Raw genomic sequence first — 14,833 nt, 5'->3', positions numbered from 1 at the left:
CATATGTACTCAGTACTTGGTTGGGTCCCTTTTGCAGCAATTACTGCCTCAATGCAGCGTGGTATGGAAGCTATCAGCCTGTGGCACTGCTGAAGTGTTATGGAAGACCAGGATGCTTCAATAGCAGCCTTCATCTCTTCTGCATTGTTCGGTCTCATGTCTCTCATCTTTCTTTTGGCAATGCCCCATAGATTCTCTATGGGGTTCAGGTCAGGCGAGTTTGCTGGCCAATCAAGCACAGTAATCCCATGGTCATTGATCCAGGTTTTGGTCCTTTTCACAGTGTGGGCAGGTGCCAAGTCTTGCTGGAAAATGAAGTCAGCATCCCCATAAAGCTCGTCTGCAGAAGGAAGCATGAAGTGCTTCAAAATCTCCTGGTAGACAGCTGCGTTGAGGGAGGTGGTGCTGACGTTGCTACAACACGACACATAATCTTGGTGCTCCAGGATTGCTGTCAATATCTCTGCTGCTGGACGGTCCGTTTTGGACCTAAACCATCCTGAAGAGACGGTGATAGAGAAGGACACGTCCTGCAGATCTCAGGGGCATCGCAAAGCCACTGATTAATCCAGGAGAAGCTCTTTCATCCGGCTACAAGAGAAGCAGCCATTGAAGCTGCATAAGGTTGGGATACATCCCTGAAATGGAAGCAGAGCAGGAGAGAGAGAGTGTCAAAATTGGTGTGGTGGCCCCAGCCTCAGTCCACTCCTTGTGAAAATCTCCAACACTTTTGAATGGCTTTTTCTTGACAATCCTCTCCAGGTTGCAGTCATCCCTGCTGCTTGTGCACCTTTTTCTTCCACACTTTTCCTTCCACATAACTTTCTATTAATGTGCTTTGATATAGCACTTTGGGAACATTCCACTTCTTTTGCAATTACCTTATGGAGGGTGTCTGCACAACTGTCAGGTCAGCAGTCTTTCCCATGATTGTGATTCCTATTGAACCAGACTGAGAGACCATTTAAAGGCTCAGGAACCCTTTGCAGGTTTAAGTTATGGCTTAATTAGCTGATTAGAGTGGGACACTTTGAGCCTAGAATATTGCACTTTTTCACATTCTAATTTTCTGAGATTGTGGATTTGGGGTTTTATGAGCTGTAAGCCATAATCATCACAACTATGACAAATCACAGCTTTAACTATCTTGCTTTGCATGTAATGAGTCTTATCTCATATATTAGTTTCACCTTTTAGGTTGCATTACTGAAATAAATGAACTTTTGCACGATAATCTAATTTTTCGAGTTTCACCTGTATTTTTAGATAGCCAATTTAATGATAAAGATGCAGTTCCAAAAATATGCACTCAGAAGCTTGAATGAGATCTGTCATCAGTTAAAAAAAAGGAAAATAACAATTTTGCAGCTATACATCTAGAATTTTGTAGGTAGATCTTGACGTACAACCATTCTTTTAGTGACAGTTTGAAATTACAACAGCACTGCAAAAAGTGACCTATAATAGATTCTCACACTTATAGCCATCACAGCATCCCATCAGTCACTTGTCCAAAATTTGGGCACTTGGCAACCAGCATATATTTATGATGTTTGCAGCATCCTTGGGTCATACTATCCCCATTTATAACCTTCCCAGTTGGCTTCTGACATCCAAGTCAATGGAGAAAGTTGAATTTGCTTTATTATCATGTGAGTCACTTAAAAACTGCAGTGATTTACTTAACAAGTGTTGCCAAAATATAAAATTGGGCATGATTCATTTAACAAGTTGCCTTGCTTAGCAATGGAAATTCCAGTCCCAATTGTGTTCATAAGTTGAGAACAAAAATCATGTGAATGTTTCCTTTTACAATAGCCAAACATAGGTAATACTAAAGGTTATTAAAGGTGGACATATTATTACTCAAATGATTTTAGAGGTTAAAGCGAAACGAAAAATGCAGCATGGCTGGGAAAAAAACGTGCTATTAATATAGTGTGTCAGTTCCATTAGATTGCAATCAGACTAATTATACATACAGGAGATTCATCTAAATCAATCGGCTTTCAGTTAAGATTAATTTGTTTCATTCATTTCAGCATGACTAGACTGGATCAAGCCCAGTAGAATTTCGACACATTGTTTATAGCACATGCTATTTTTTCAATTCTTTCTGAACGTAAGATTTAGTTTCGGAATGTAATAGGCTGTCCAGTATGAACTAAACTCGTGACTGCTCAGTTCTAATAAAAGGACCCCATCACCTGGTGAACTTATTGGAATATAACAGGTGCAGAAGTGAGCCAACGTAAGGCAGCATTTGCAAGTTCCTCTCTTGCCTGTGAGCAATGCTGATGACATTCTTGGTATTAATCTTTGCTTCCACAGTTTCTCGGATTCCCTTGTTTCTACAATAATATTAACAACATTTGTATTACAACAGTTCAGAACTAAATAGGTATCTTTACTACAGATTACATTCTGTAAATTTTGCACTGCTTTTAAATAAAAAAAGTTTGTGTATTGATTTTAAAAAATCGGGATGCACATTACATATATTAACAAAAATATTTATATAAGTGAAAATGACATATACAATATACAATTATTTGCTGTCAGTAATGCATGCATTAGAATTTCTATACCAGCACTGAATGTTAGAATGGCCCCAGTCTTGTTACCTTTTCTTAAGGCCCTAAAATGTGGCTATGTTCCTGAGCCTGGGGCTGAATGTGTTAAGGGTCCCTTTCCTGGCTTTATTGCTAAACTGGCCAAGTATCTTGCTCCCATATATATTTAATTTGGATGTTTTTATTGGTTTTACTGTTTCTATTGTTTTAAAAGGTTTATAAATAATTTTTGAATTGTAAGCCAATCAGCATCATAACTGAGATGGGCCGCCATAGAAACTGAACAATCAAACAAACCAATAAATAAATTAGAATTATAACCCTTTCCTGGAACTGAAACTTCGATATATTATGAAGTGCTATACTATAGCAGGAATTGGGTTCTGCACCGTTTCTTTAATCTTGCTTCAGTTGAGAAAAAGAACTTTTCAGCATCTTTATTATTAGAACACTGTTTTCCTGCTCTTCACTGGATTAAAAAGAAGAATTACAGGTTTTCAAATATCATCAGTTTCGTATAGAAATGTTTTATTATATTAATATTTAATGTAAGTAATAACAAGCATTTCTGTTGCAGCATCAGTAATTATGGATAATAATTTTAATCTGGTGTGTCATTTATGACTTTTTGATCTATGGCAAATGCCTGTTAAATCCATATACATTGAATTGTATTATAAATCTTATCAAGCATTAGCTAAAAATAAGAGACAAACCTATATGCCTTTTTATCACCATTTCTAAGGCTCCAGCAACATAATTTAGCAGTGCATGGGATTTTGTGATTTTCTAAAAAGAAAAATCAATAGTAGGCTTAACTTTCCTTTACTAGTTACTTTTTTTTAGGATTAATTCAGTGGTGGGTTTCAATTTATTTTACTACTGGTTTGCTTGTGCGCATGTGCAGAAGCGTCCGGGCAGGTGGGTGGAATCTCCGGCTGTCGACGCTACCAGTTTGCCTGACCCAGGGCGAACTTGCAGAAACCCACCTCTGGATTAATTACTCAAACTATTCTACCTAGTGTTTTGTCCAGTGTAAGGTTAAATTCTTTGGAGAGGGAAGCAACCCCCCCCAAAAAAAACAGAGAAAGAAAAAGAAAAAAAGTAAAACGAAAAAGGACTTCTCACCTGAACATCTGTGTATAGTGTAAGTGGTATATGTGTTTTAACATCTTTTTTTTTCTGTTTTCCAGGAAGAAGAAAATGGAAACAGAACAGGTATGTTGCTATATTTCTTTGATCATTGCTTAGGACAAGGTGCATGTGCAAACAGAATGTTTAATGTCCATCAAGGTGTTGAAGGAGGACAATTTTACATGTCAGTTTAACCTGCTTGTGTTTTATGCTGCTTCTGTTCCTAAAGTCAGTTTTAAAATTTTGAGTCTTGATTGTGGTGGTTTGGCAACAGAGATGGGTTGATGCTCAGTCCATATCACAGCCATTGCAGATTCTTATTGGTTGTTCCCTGTGCCATACCTTTCCCATCAGCTCAGGAAAAGCAAGTCTCACTGGCAAGATTCTGTATGAGTACTGGCACTTGCCTTCTTTTAAGGATTATTTCTTCTCATTAGTTCCCTTTCTGTCCTTATGCATTTCCTATTTCCACTTTATTCTTTAATGCAATATATTGGATATTTTTTTAATTCACCCATGGATTCTAATTAATTTTTGTTATATTTGTTTTCCCTCCCTTTCTCCCTTCTGCTGAAGACAAGTTAGGATTTTTTTACAACATACTCTTTGTGCTTCAATGAATAAAAACATAAAATCTGGTGATGACCTCTGGTGATCTCATGGGTGCATATGCATAATTTTATTGGCAATACTACAAAATTGCTTTGCCATTGCTGCCTGTTTTTGATTTCCCAGTCTAGCTTACCTAAAATTCACTATAACTTTCATCCACATATTCAGCAGGCTCAATCCTGCTTTGTTTTTGAGCCCAGGCAAAACTAGTGAAATCATGAATAAGCTCTTTCCATTTGCAAAATCTCTGTAATGTCACAAATAGAATTCTTGGTATGCATGTAAAGACCATCATTCTTATAATGGTCCAATGCAGTGAAAGGGATATTTTTATCTAGAAGGATACAACGTTAGCCTTCTGCAATAACCTTCAAGGCTCATAAGAAAGCAGGGGCATGTACATACAGAGAATCTCAATCTGAAGCAGGAGCCACAAATTGTTGGCAAACTCCCCCCCTCCCCTCACCATCCTCCAGTCAGAACTCTTGTTTTTTTGCCTTTATTGTATACAAAGTCAGGAAACTATAAAACTTGATATCCAATTACCATGCGTAGCATGATCAACTGGGTGGTGGAAAAGAGTAGTGTTGATGGCTGCGATCATCTGAGTAGTGTTGATGGCTGCGATCATCATGTGCTGAGTGGCCACATGACACCCCTCAGACATCCACCGGAAATTAGGGGGGAAGGGGCGGCCCAAGGGAGGTGAAAAGGGAAGGAGACTCGTGGTGTAGGGAAAGAGAAAGAAGGGATGAAGGAAAGATGGAGAGAAATTGAGACAGAGTGAAGAAGACAGAGAAGCAGCAAGAGGCGAAGGAGATAGTGAAGATGGGAAAAAGGAAACAGATGAGGAGGAGGTGAGAGTAGGAATAGAGGGGTAAGCATTTTTCAACTTACCCTGTCACTATCCTACCACCTGGTCCCTGCTTAGCAGAGTTGCATGGGAGACAGTAGGAGCCAAACAGATGGACTGCGGGGAGAGTGAAGCCGGTCCAAAGAGAGAGAAGAGGAGCAACACTCCAGAGGGAGGGAGGGAATGAAGCTAACCCAGAGAGAGTGGTGAGAAAGCAAGCCAGTGATCAGAGACAGGACTGAGGAGGAAAACTGAGGTAGAGGCAACTACGCGAATGATCAAAATGAGAGGTCTTGAAACGCTAGATCAGTAACTATAAGCCAAAGGACCCCAAGTTATTTGGGAAAAAGGGAAGAGGGAGCTGGACTTTTGTGGCCCTATTGGGGGTAATGTTACAAGTGGGGGCTCATCTGGGATCTTCTTTTATCCATTCTCCAAAGGGGTGGGTGTGACCCCATCCAGAGCGATGAGCCAAATGGATTCCACCCCTGTGACTGTGGTGTGAGGAACAGAGCAGTGAGATAGAGACAAGGGCAGCAGTGGACCGCCTCCTTGAGGATGCCTGGTCAAAAGAGCAAATCCTAAAGGCAATGAGGGTTCATGTCACAGATCAGAGGGTTTACATAGTAGATACAAAGCGGACAAAGACTCTTCTCACTCTATGTGCTATTAGAGTGGAAGGAAAGGATCCCAGAGTGCTTTAGGATTAAGAGCCTTCAATTGACTGAGGATGTCAGGGCAAGGGTTGTATACCTGACCTTCAGTTGTTCCACTGAAGTTGTTCCACTGATTAATTGTTCTGTCAGGAAATTTCTCTTTAGTTCTAAGTTGCTTCTCTCCTTGATTAGTTTTCACCCATTTCTTCTTGCCTGCCCCTCGGGTGCTTTGGAGAATAACTTGACTTCCACTTCTTTGTAGCAGCCCCTGAGATATTGGTACACTGCTATCATGTTTCCCCTAGTCCTTCTTTTAATTAACTAGATATATCCAGTTCCTGCAACCGTTCTTCATATGTTTTAGTCTCCAGTCCCCTAATCATCTTTGTTGCTCTTCTCGGCACTCGTTCTAGAGTCTCAACATCTTTTTTACATCATGGCAACCAAAACTGGATGCGGTATTCCAAGTGTGGCCTTACCAAGGCATTATAAAGTGGTATTAACACTTCACAGGATCTTGATTCTATTCTTCTGTTTATGCAGCCTAGAACTGTGTTGGCTTTTTTGGCAGCTGCTGCACACTGCTGGCTCATATTTAAATGGTTGTCCACTAGGACTCCAAGATCCCTATCACAGTTATTACTATTGAGTAAGGTACCACATATACTGTAGCTGTGCATTTTGTTTTTCCTGCCTAAATGTAGAACCTTACTTTTTTCACCATTGAATTTCATCTTGTTAGACAGCGTCAAATGTTCAAGCCTGTCAAGATCCTTCTGTATCTTAAGCCTGTTTTCTGGAGTGTTTGCTGTTCCTGCCAGCTTGGTGTCATCTGCAGATTTGATGAGTTCGCCACCCATCCAAGTCATTGATAAAGATGTTGAAGAGCACTGGGCCTAAAACAGAGCCTTGGGGTACACCACTGCATACTTCCCTCCATGCAGATGCAGTTACATTGAGGATTACACCTTGAGTGCAGTTAGCAGCCAGTTACAAATCCATCTGGTGGTGATGCTGTCTAGCCCACATTCTTCTACTTTATCCAGTAGTAGGTTATTTTGTCACATATTTGTGACAAAATTAGTAGACCACAGGAATACTGTTGATATCATTTACTTGGACTTCAATAAGGCATTTGATAAAGTAGATCATAACCTACTACTAGATAAAGTAGAAAATTTACACAAAGGCCTTCTTGGGTGCACAAGAGATATTACTGTACCAGGATTGCCATGATAGGCACCTGAAGCACCCGACCATACAAAAGTTGGGCGATTTGGAAATTTGGGACATTGGAGAGATTCCCCTATGAGGGTATCTACATATTCAGCTAACATTTGGCCCCCCAGTTGTTGGATACTCTGAAACTTTCGACACAACATCAGTGGTTAGCTGCTTTGTCCAGATTCCGTTTCAGCCTAAAATACTGGTCCGGAATAGGAAACTGAGAAGCAGATGCCCTATTGAGAAGGCCTCATGGCACTAAGGCCACTGGCAAAGAGTGGACTAGGATATCCCCAAATGCTATACAAGCCATATATCAAAGGATCGAAAACTGCGTTAGAGGAACAGTGGGAGCGGAGGTTGTTGGGGTCACAATATGAGTGTCTTCATGTTATACTGCAATCTCACCCAGATGAGAGAAGTGGGGATGCTAGCTATTAAGCAAGAAGAATTTGAGAAGGGATCAGGTGGAAGAGCCACTCTGTGGATTGACCTTGAAGGCTGTGCAGAATGGTCGTTGGGAAATCTTGTTGACCGACTCCCTGAAGACAGTCTGGCTGCTGCTTAAAGAATGTGACCGGTTCCAACTTCGGAGAGGGGTGTCTTATTGGAGGGGCCTCTCCAATGGCCTCGAGGAAAAGTGGCAGCTGTTCCTCCCAGAGAAACATAGAGAAGCAGTACTATTCACATTACACAACGGGCATGTATATTTGGAGCAAGAAAGCACCTTCAAACCATTGAGGGATCAGTTCTATTGGCCATGTATGAGAGCAGAAGTTGAACTGCAGGTCCTGTATATGCTGCATTTAGCAGAAGGCCCTATCTTTGAGGTCTGCTCCACCTACACTGTCAAGGACCATGGAGCTAGTCTGAATTGACTTTCTGTATCTAGAACCTGATATTAATGGGCAGGGGAATGTATTAGTGGTGATAGACCACTCATTACGCACAAACATTCCCAATGAAAACCAATGGACAGTCATAGCCTAGGTTCTAGTGGAGAATTTCTTCGTTCATTATGGGTTGCTCCAGCGAATACACTCTGATCAAGGGAGAGACTTTGACAGGTTGGCTCATCAAACAATTGCTCAACTTGTTGAGCATCCAGAAATCATACACCACTCTCTATTATCCCCAAAGAGATCTATAGCCTGAGAAGTGTAACCACACTTTCCTTTATATGTTAGGAATACTGAACTGCAGAACAAAAGCAGCACTGGAGTGGACACATTTCTGTCCTGATGCATGCATACAACAGTATGGAAAATGCGGCTACTGGATATTCTCCCTATGGCTGATGTTTGGTAGGGAAGCCCAACTGCCATTAGACTTAGAATTTGGAGTTTCATTAGACCACATCATATTGGCCTTGTCTGAAATTATGTGGACAGGTTGAAGAAGAATCTGAAAACTGCATATGAGAGGGCCCAGTCTATCTCAGAGATCTGAAACTGCAGGAACAAAAGGATTAATGACCTGAAGGTGAGAATCCAGAACTTGCAGTTAGGTGATTAAGTGCTACTGAGGAATCTGGGCAACCTAGAGAAACATAAACCAGCTGATTGGTGGAGCTCCCAACTCTACTTTGTTTGTGAGAAACCAGTGAGTAGTATACCAGTATACCGGATCCACCCAGACAAGGCCATGGGACCATTGAAGATGTGGTACAGAAACCATCTCCTACCTTTGAATTAGGGAGTACGTGTCTCCCACCAGCATACATTACTGAGTGGAACCCCAGCCAGAGAGGAGAGGTCCAGTGATCTCTATACATCCGCGTTCTGTGCCGAAGAAAGAGGAGGAGGAGGAGGAGGAGGAGGAGGAGGAGGAGGAGGAGGAGGAGGAGGAGGAGGAGGAGGAGGAGGAGGAGGAGGAGGGTTATATGAACTGGTTATTATCACTCAAGATCTTTGAAGTGGACCCACCCATGTCACACAATTACTGGACCAGGAGCACTTAGGCCAGAAGCACCTGAATTTGTTCCCCATGTGCAGGAATAGGAGCACTAGTAAGGCAGGCCAGTAAGCATTCTACGCAACAGCTAGAAATGCAGAACAAGAGACAACCAAGATACTTAAGCCTGCCATACTCCCAGAGAAAGTCCTGTCCACCCCAGCTAGAGAATCAAGACCAAAAAGGGTGATTCATCCCCTGCAAAGATTGACATAAGACTCTTTGGGCCACAGGATGGCAGAGGTGGCTTTCACTGCCAGGCAAACCCCAGAAACACAATTTCAGCCCAATAAGCCTGTGGGGAAGGACATGACAAACCCATCTTCCAACACACACAGAGACGCCATTGATAGGAAATGCTATAGATTAGCACCATCTCACCAGTGAGAGACTTACAATGTACGTACGGGCTATTAGTAAACTGTCTCTCTCTCTTTGGGGGACCCAATAAATTTTGGGGGGAGGGAATATATAGTTGGGGTGGCGAGGAGAGCAGCATTGATGGGCACAATCAGCCGGGTAGCCCTTTTGGAAGTAGCACTATACACATAATATTCCTTTTGTGGATTGCATTCATTTACTTTGCCAAAAGGTGACCCACTGAAAATAGGTAGTGTTTGGCAATATAATTTTTTTACTTAGGTCAAAACCCATCGTAAGATGGAAGTCAAACAATTATAAATATCTTTCTCCATGTTAAAATTACAGTTGAATTTCTATTGCATACTTTTAAGTAAAAAGAAAAAAAATGTGTGGTTTGTTTGGAAGACTTCAACCTAAATATGTAATATATTTGGTTTGAAGTCTTCCAAACAAACCACACATTTTATATCTACATACTATATGTGAGTTATAAATCCTTTTTTCAAAATGAATTCAACCTTTCCTAATTTAAGTGCCTTCTTGATATGTGGACTATAGTTCCAGAATTCTCAGCAATGTTCCAATCAGCAATGGTTGGAAAAATCTGAGAAAGGATGCATGTGATGGAGTGTTTGCAATCATATCTGTTAAGTGTTTTAAAAGAATGACACGACATCAAGGATTTGAAAAGGTTAAGGCATTTTCAGTATTTTTTTAAAGGCACTGTAAAAGAATCAGTGTGAAGTCAGTTAAGTTTTAATTAACTATTGTAGATTTTTTTTCTCTTTCCCATTTGGAAGACAGGATGCAATTCCAGTGCCTTGAAGCAGAATACTAAACTGAGCAGACTTAATGCCATCCCATCCCATCAGAAATGCATTTTTTTTCTCTTTCTCTTTCATAAAAATATTTGGACTTTTCTGGATACTCCCTTTAAGAAGTAGGCACTGAGCACTATTTGAATAGTTAAATCAGGGCAGTCTTGTAGTAGTCATGGAAGACAGCTGTGCATTTTTTTTAATTGGATGATGATGATGATAATGTGCCATCACATTGATATCAGCTCTTAGTGACCATATACATATTTTTCCAGGATGATCTACCTTCAGTATGGTTGTTCAGGTCTTCCAGTGATGTGCCCATTGCTGCTGTAATTAAATCCATCTACTTTGTTGTTGTTTGTCCTCTTTTTCTTTCTGTCCATAAATTTTGTAATACCATATGATTATTTTTCAGGGAATGTTGGGATAACTTTGTATAAAATTCCCATTTCATTTAATCTCATAGATAGCCTGCCAAACAATTTGTTGCCATAATTCAGGTCTCAGAATTCTGCATGGCTTTATCATAGAACATGCAAATAAATAAGATAGGTATCAAAACTCCTGGTACTATATATATGTATATTTAATCATCAACATACAGTGCCTCCACGGAACCGGTTGGAACCCATGGACACCATCTTTGTCAAAAATGTAAAGGAAGATGGGCCAGCACATCAGGCTGGTCTCCAGACAGGTAAGATATGAATGTCTTTATTACAGCTATATGTCAGTATTTTAGTGACATGATCAACCCATTAACCCTGTTCCCTGTTAGTAACTACTTTGCACTAATAGCACACAGGGATGGTTGGATCTATGTTAAAACAACCAGTCTTCCAAGCTATTACTTCCTGCATCATATCCTTTTCTTTTTTTCCAAACTGAAGCAGAAAGGGGGAAAAAAAGATACATTCCACAAAAGTTTCAAGGGTTCTCCCCTCCCTTTTCTGTTTCTCTTCCAGAAGAGTAAAAACCAAACCAGATATAGAGATGAAATGTCTGGGATGGTTCCTTTTTCACTGAATATCTCAATTATGTAAGAGATAAGGATTAATTCATCTCAAATCAACAGTTGCCAAGACACTCGGGACAGAGGAATAAATTAAATCTTATGCATGGCTACATTTACCTCTTGGGAGGTTAAATAATGCACCAAGATCTTCATTATTGGCCCACTTAAGAGTTTTGTTTAACATGACTTTATGTAGAGGTTTGAAGAAACAATTCACATTTGATTTTTTTCCTTCTGTTTTTTCATGCTAAGTTATTTGGAGATCTTCATATTAGTAAACTAAAACAAGCACTGTGCAAATATGGAAAATACTCCATGTTGCTACCTTATGCACATTCATCTCTCCCAATTTCCTTGGTTTTACTGTATAGTTCCCTATGTATGATTCTTTATTTCTCTCTACAAATCAGGAATCTGTTTTCCTAGCCATCTATCGGGTTCTGTCTGAAGATACCATCTTTTTCCAGAATAAGCTTATAGTCTTCAATATTAATTAAAGCTCCTAACCAATTTCTGTTTTAAATGAGACCATTTATAGCTGATCTCCACCATAGATTTATTATCATTGTATGAGGAATTACAGATTTACCATCATGAAGCACAGCAATCTTTCTCACACTCATATTCTCTTGGAAAGAGGGTGATTTGAGATTTACAAATTTGAATGGAAAGTAACCTGCTTTCTATTTATAAATTGCCTCCATTAATGTAATGGAAAAACTGATCAATATTCCATCTGTTCAAGTTTTAACAATGTACATAAAAATTGGCTGGAATGATTTCCTGTATTAATAATATAATATATTTTTGTTGTTTCCTTCTTTTTTCTATTTTGTTCGATTTGTGTCTTTTAACCTTTTAATTTTAGTTCATTTTAGAAATTAAAATAACACATTTTTAAAAAAGCAACTACTTTATTCCAAAAAGCATTTCTTTTTTTTTTAAAGCTATGCTTTTTTTAAAGTGCTACTTTTCTTACTGCAGAACATCTAAATTCAAAGGTTTTTTTTAAAAAAAATGTAGATTGTACCTTGCTATCTTCCTTGTTGCCTTTGTGAATTTTAATGTTAATGTTAATATTTGAATGCTTTATCTTGTTTTTACTTGGTTATACGCTGACTGGTGTGGTCGATAGACAAGAGGGGTGACATATAAGTTAAATGAATGAATAAATAATAAAAATGGTTTGGCAAATTTTATCACTAAAATATGCTTTCTCTTTTCTCTTCTTTGCCTTCAATGCAAGCTGCAATGGATGTAAGAAGGCTGTGCTTTCTCAGTTTCCTGTCTTTTTTTTTTTTGCAGGAGATCGACTGGTTAAAGTAAATGGTGAAAGCATCATTGGGAAAACCTATTCACAGGTTATCAGCCTCATACAGAACTGGTGAGTTGTTTCCACTATCCTTCTTCTTCCAGATCTGTTATAGATACCAATTATATCCCGTGAACTTCATAGCATTTGAAGCAAGGAACAGGTATAACTGATTCTGTCAATCAGATAGGTGAAACCATGTGAGAACAAAAAACTTGTTAGGCCTAAGATCATAGTCTTTGAAGTTGCCATTTTCTTCCTTTATTCTTCTCCTCTCAAATGCTGTTGGAAGATTGATTGTAAGGCTCTTGTATCAGGCTTCCAAATATTCTCCTGACTACTAGATTGCAGCAAAGCATGATTAAAACTGTGAGGAGTACATCTCTTGAAGAGGTGCGAGCAGAGTCCATGCAAGTTGTGAAGAACATTTCAGCGCATTGTTACAATATATCAATCTTTTCCAAAGTTTCATTATGTTTTTAGGGGAAGAGTATCAGAGGTGGCTCAGTGGCTAAGACGCTGAGCTTGTCGATCAGAAAGGTTGGCAGTTTTGGCGGTTTGAATCCCTAGCGCCATGTAACGGAGTGAGCTCCTGTTACTTGTTCCAGCTTCTGCCAGTCTAGCAGTTCGAAAGCATGTAAAAATGCAAGTAGAAAAATAGGGACCACCTTTGGTGGGAAGGTAACAGTGCACGGCCTTTGACATTTAGTCATGCTGGCCACATGACCAGAGAGACGTCTTCGGGCAGTGAAATAGAGATGAGCACTGCCCCCTAGAGTCGGGAACAACTAGCACATTTGTGCGAGGGGAACATTTACCGTATACATTAAGATTACACTAAGAGAGGTTTGATGCCAGAAGATTTAGGAACCCCTGCCTTACAAAATGGTAGCTAGAGCTTGTATAAGAAAATAAACAAGCCTCTTAGTCATCTTCTCCATTGTCTTCTTTGGCAGTGTAATTTAATTTGCTTTAGAGAAAAGTTACAGTCCTTTCCTTTGCTCAGAATTAAAATGAACTGCTTGCTAAATATGGATCTAGGTTGATTCCATTTCATGTTATTTAGAATGCTGGCTGTATCCTTTTGCTTTCCTCATCTTACTTCCCCACATCCGCCAAATATTTTTATCACATGGGATAAAATAACTGATTTCCCCATATAATTATTGCTGGCCTACTAATTTCACAAGTATCTATTAAGTTGGATCTGCCAAAGTAATTGCCTTAACTGTTTATTTTGGGCTGGGAGAGAACTAAATACAAGGTCTATTCTGTTAGTCTCAATTTTTGGTCCTTCTTTTCACATTCCCCTCATTAGGCCTGTCAATTATTCACTGTATTCTTATTTGTGTGACTTTAAGAATTCGGTATTTCTTCTATTCCCCTTTCCTACTGTTAAAAATTGGTTGGTAGGGGACAAGGACATTCCCCATGGTAGACAGTCTGCTTTCTTTTCAAGGACTCTAAAATTAATTATGGAATCAAATTAAACTTCCTTACACAGACTAGTCTGTCTACTCAATTCGTTTATAAATCATCCTTTAATCTGTTCTGTTAATAAGGGTAGCATTAATCATTTGGCACTTAGTTTATTCCTTATTTCTTAGGGTTTTTTTCCTGTTATATTCCCCACCTTGAGTTATTTATAAAACAATATCTAATATTCCTTCTTCCTCCTATTTTTATCACAACTGCAATCCTGTGAGGTAGATTGGGCTGAAAGAGTGTGACCAATGTCACTCAGCTGGCTTTTGTGTTTAAGGTGGGACTAGAACTCACAGTCTCTTGGTTGCTAGACTTGTGCCTTAACCACTACACCAAATTGGCTTTCCCCCCAAATCCGACAGATTCAGAATTTAATCACAAAATATAATACCCAACATGAAAATTGGATGATTTTTTCCAAAATTCTCAGGGACTTTCTTAAGAGCAGGTCTCCCCCTAGTGGTTATATAAGCACACTTCTGAAAAAGTTTTCGACAGAGGAATTTTGCTCAAGATACCATTGATGTTTGGTGCCAATCATGTCATCAAAATAGCCAAATGAATTTTGTGGTGTCATGATATACTCTCCCCAACCATTGTATCCTAATGCAGTAAGCAAATATGTAATTTAATATAGTTATGTTGCCCTATGTCACTTCCCACAGATGTCCATGCAGCTGTTGGAATTCAAGATAATTGAATTGAATTGAATGAAAATGTGGAAAGTCAAGAAGGCTTCATATTTCCAAACATATTTTTACACTGAAAGTCAGAATGATCATACACACTTTGTATAGCAATGGCAAATTTTCTGGGAACTTTTCTCCTTTAT

At 39.3% G+C, this 14,833-nt stretch overlaps 1 protein-coding gene across 7 annotated transcripts in view; it reads left to right on the top strand.

The window, feature by feature from the left end:
- The window catches only part of ARHGAP23 (Rho GTPase activating protein 23), a 218,195-nt gene that overhangs the window by 126,110 nt on the left and 77,252 nt on the right, over positions 1 to 14,833 (top strand). For all 7 annotated transcript variants that reach the window (XM_087713561.1, XM_087713557.1, XM_087713560.1 and 4 more), the window contains exons 3-5: positions 3,767 to 3,791; positions 10,794 to 10,886; positions 12,510 to 12,588. In XM_087713561.1, coding sequence (XP_087569687.1) covers positions 3,767 to 3,791; positions 10,794 to 10,886; positions 12,510 to 12,588 — 197 coding nt within the window. The remainder of the gene's footprint in view (positions 1 to 3,766; positions 3,792 to 10,793; positions 10,887 to 12,509; positions 12,589 to 14,833) is intronic.

The sequence above is a fragment of the Thamnophis sirtalis genome, unplaced genomic scaffold, assembly GCF_051295495.1.
Source record: "Thamnophis sirtalis isolate CommonGarterSnake01/CBP01778 unplaced genomic scaffold, rThaSir2_p1.2 scaffold_4, whole genome shotgun sequence".
Lineage (NCBI taxonomy): Eukaryota > Metazoa > Chordata > Lepidosauria > Squamata > Natricidae > Thamnophis > Thamnophis sirtalis.
The sequence above is the reverse complement of the archived record's forward strand: the minus strand, read 5'-3'. Positions and strand labels throughout refer to the sequence as shown.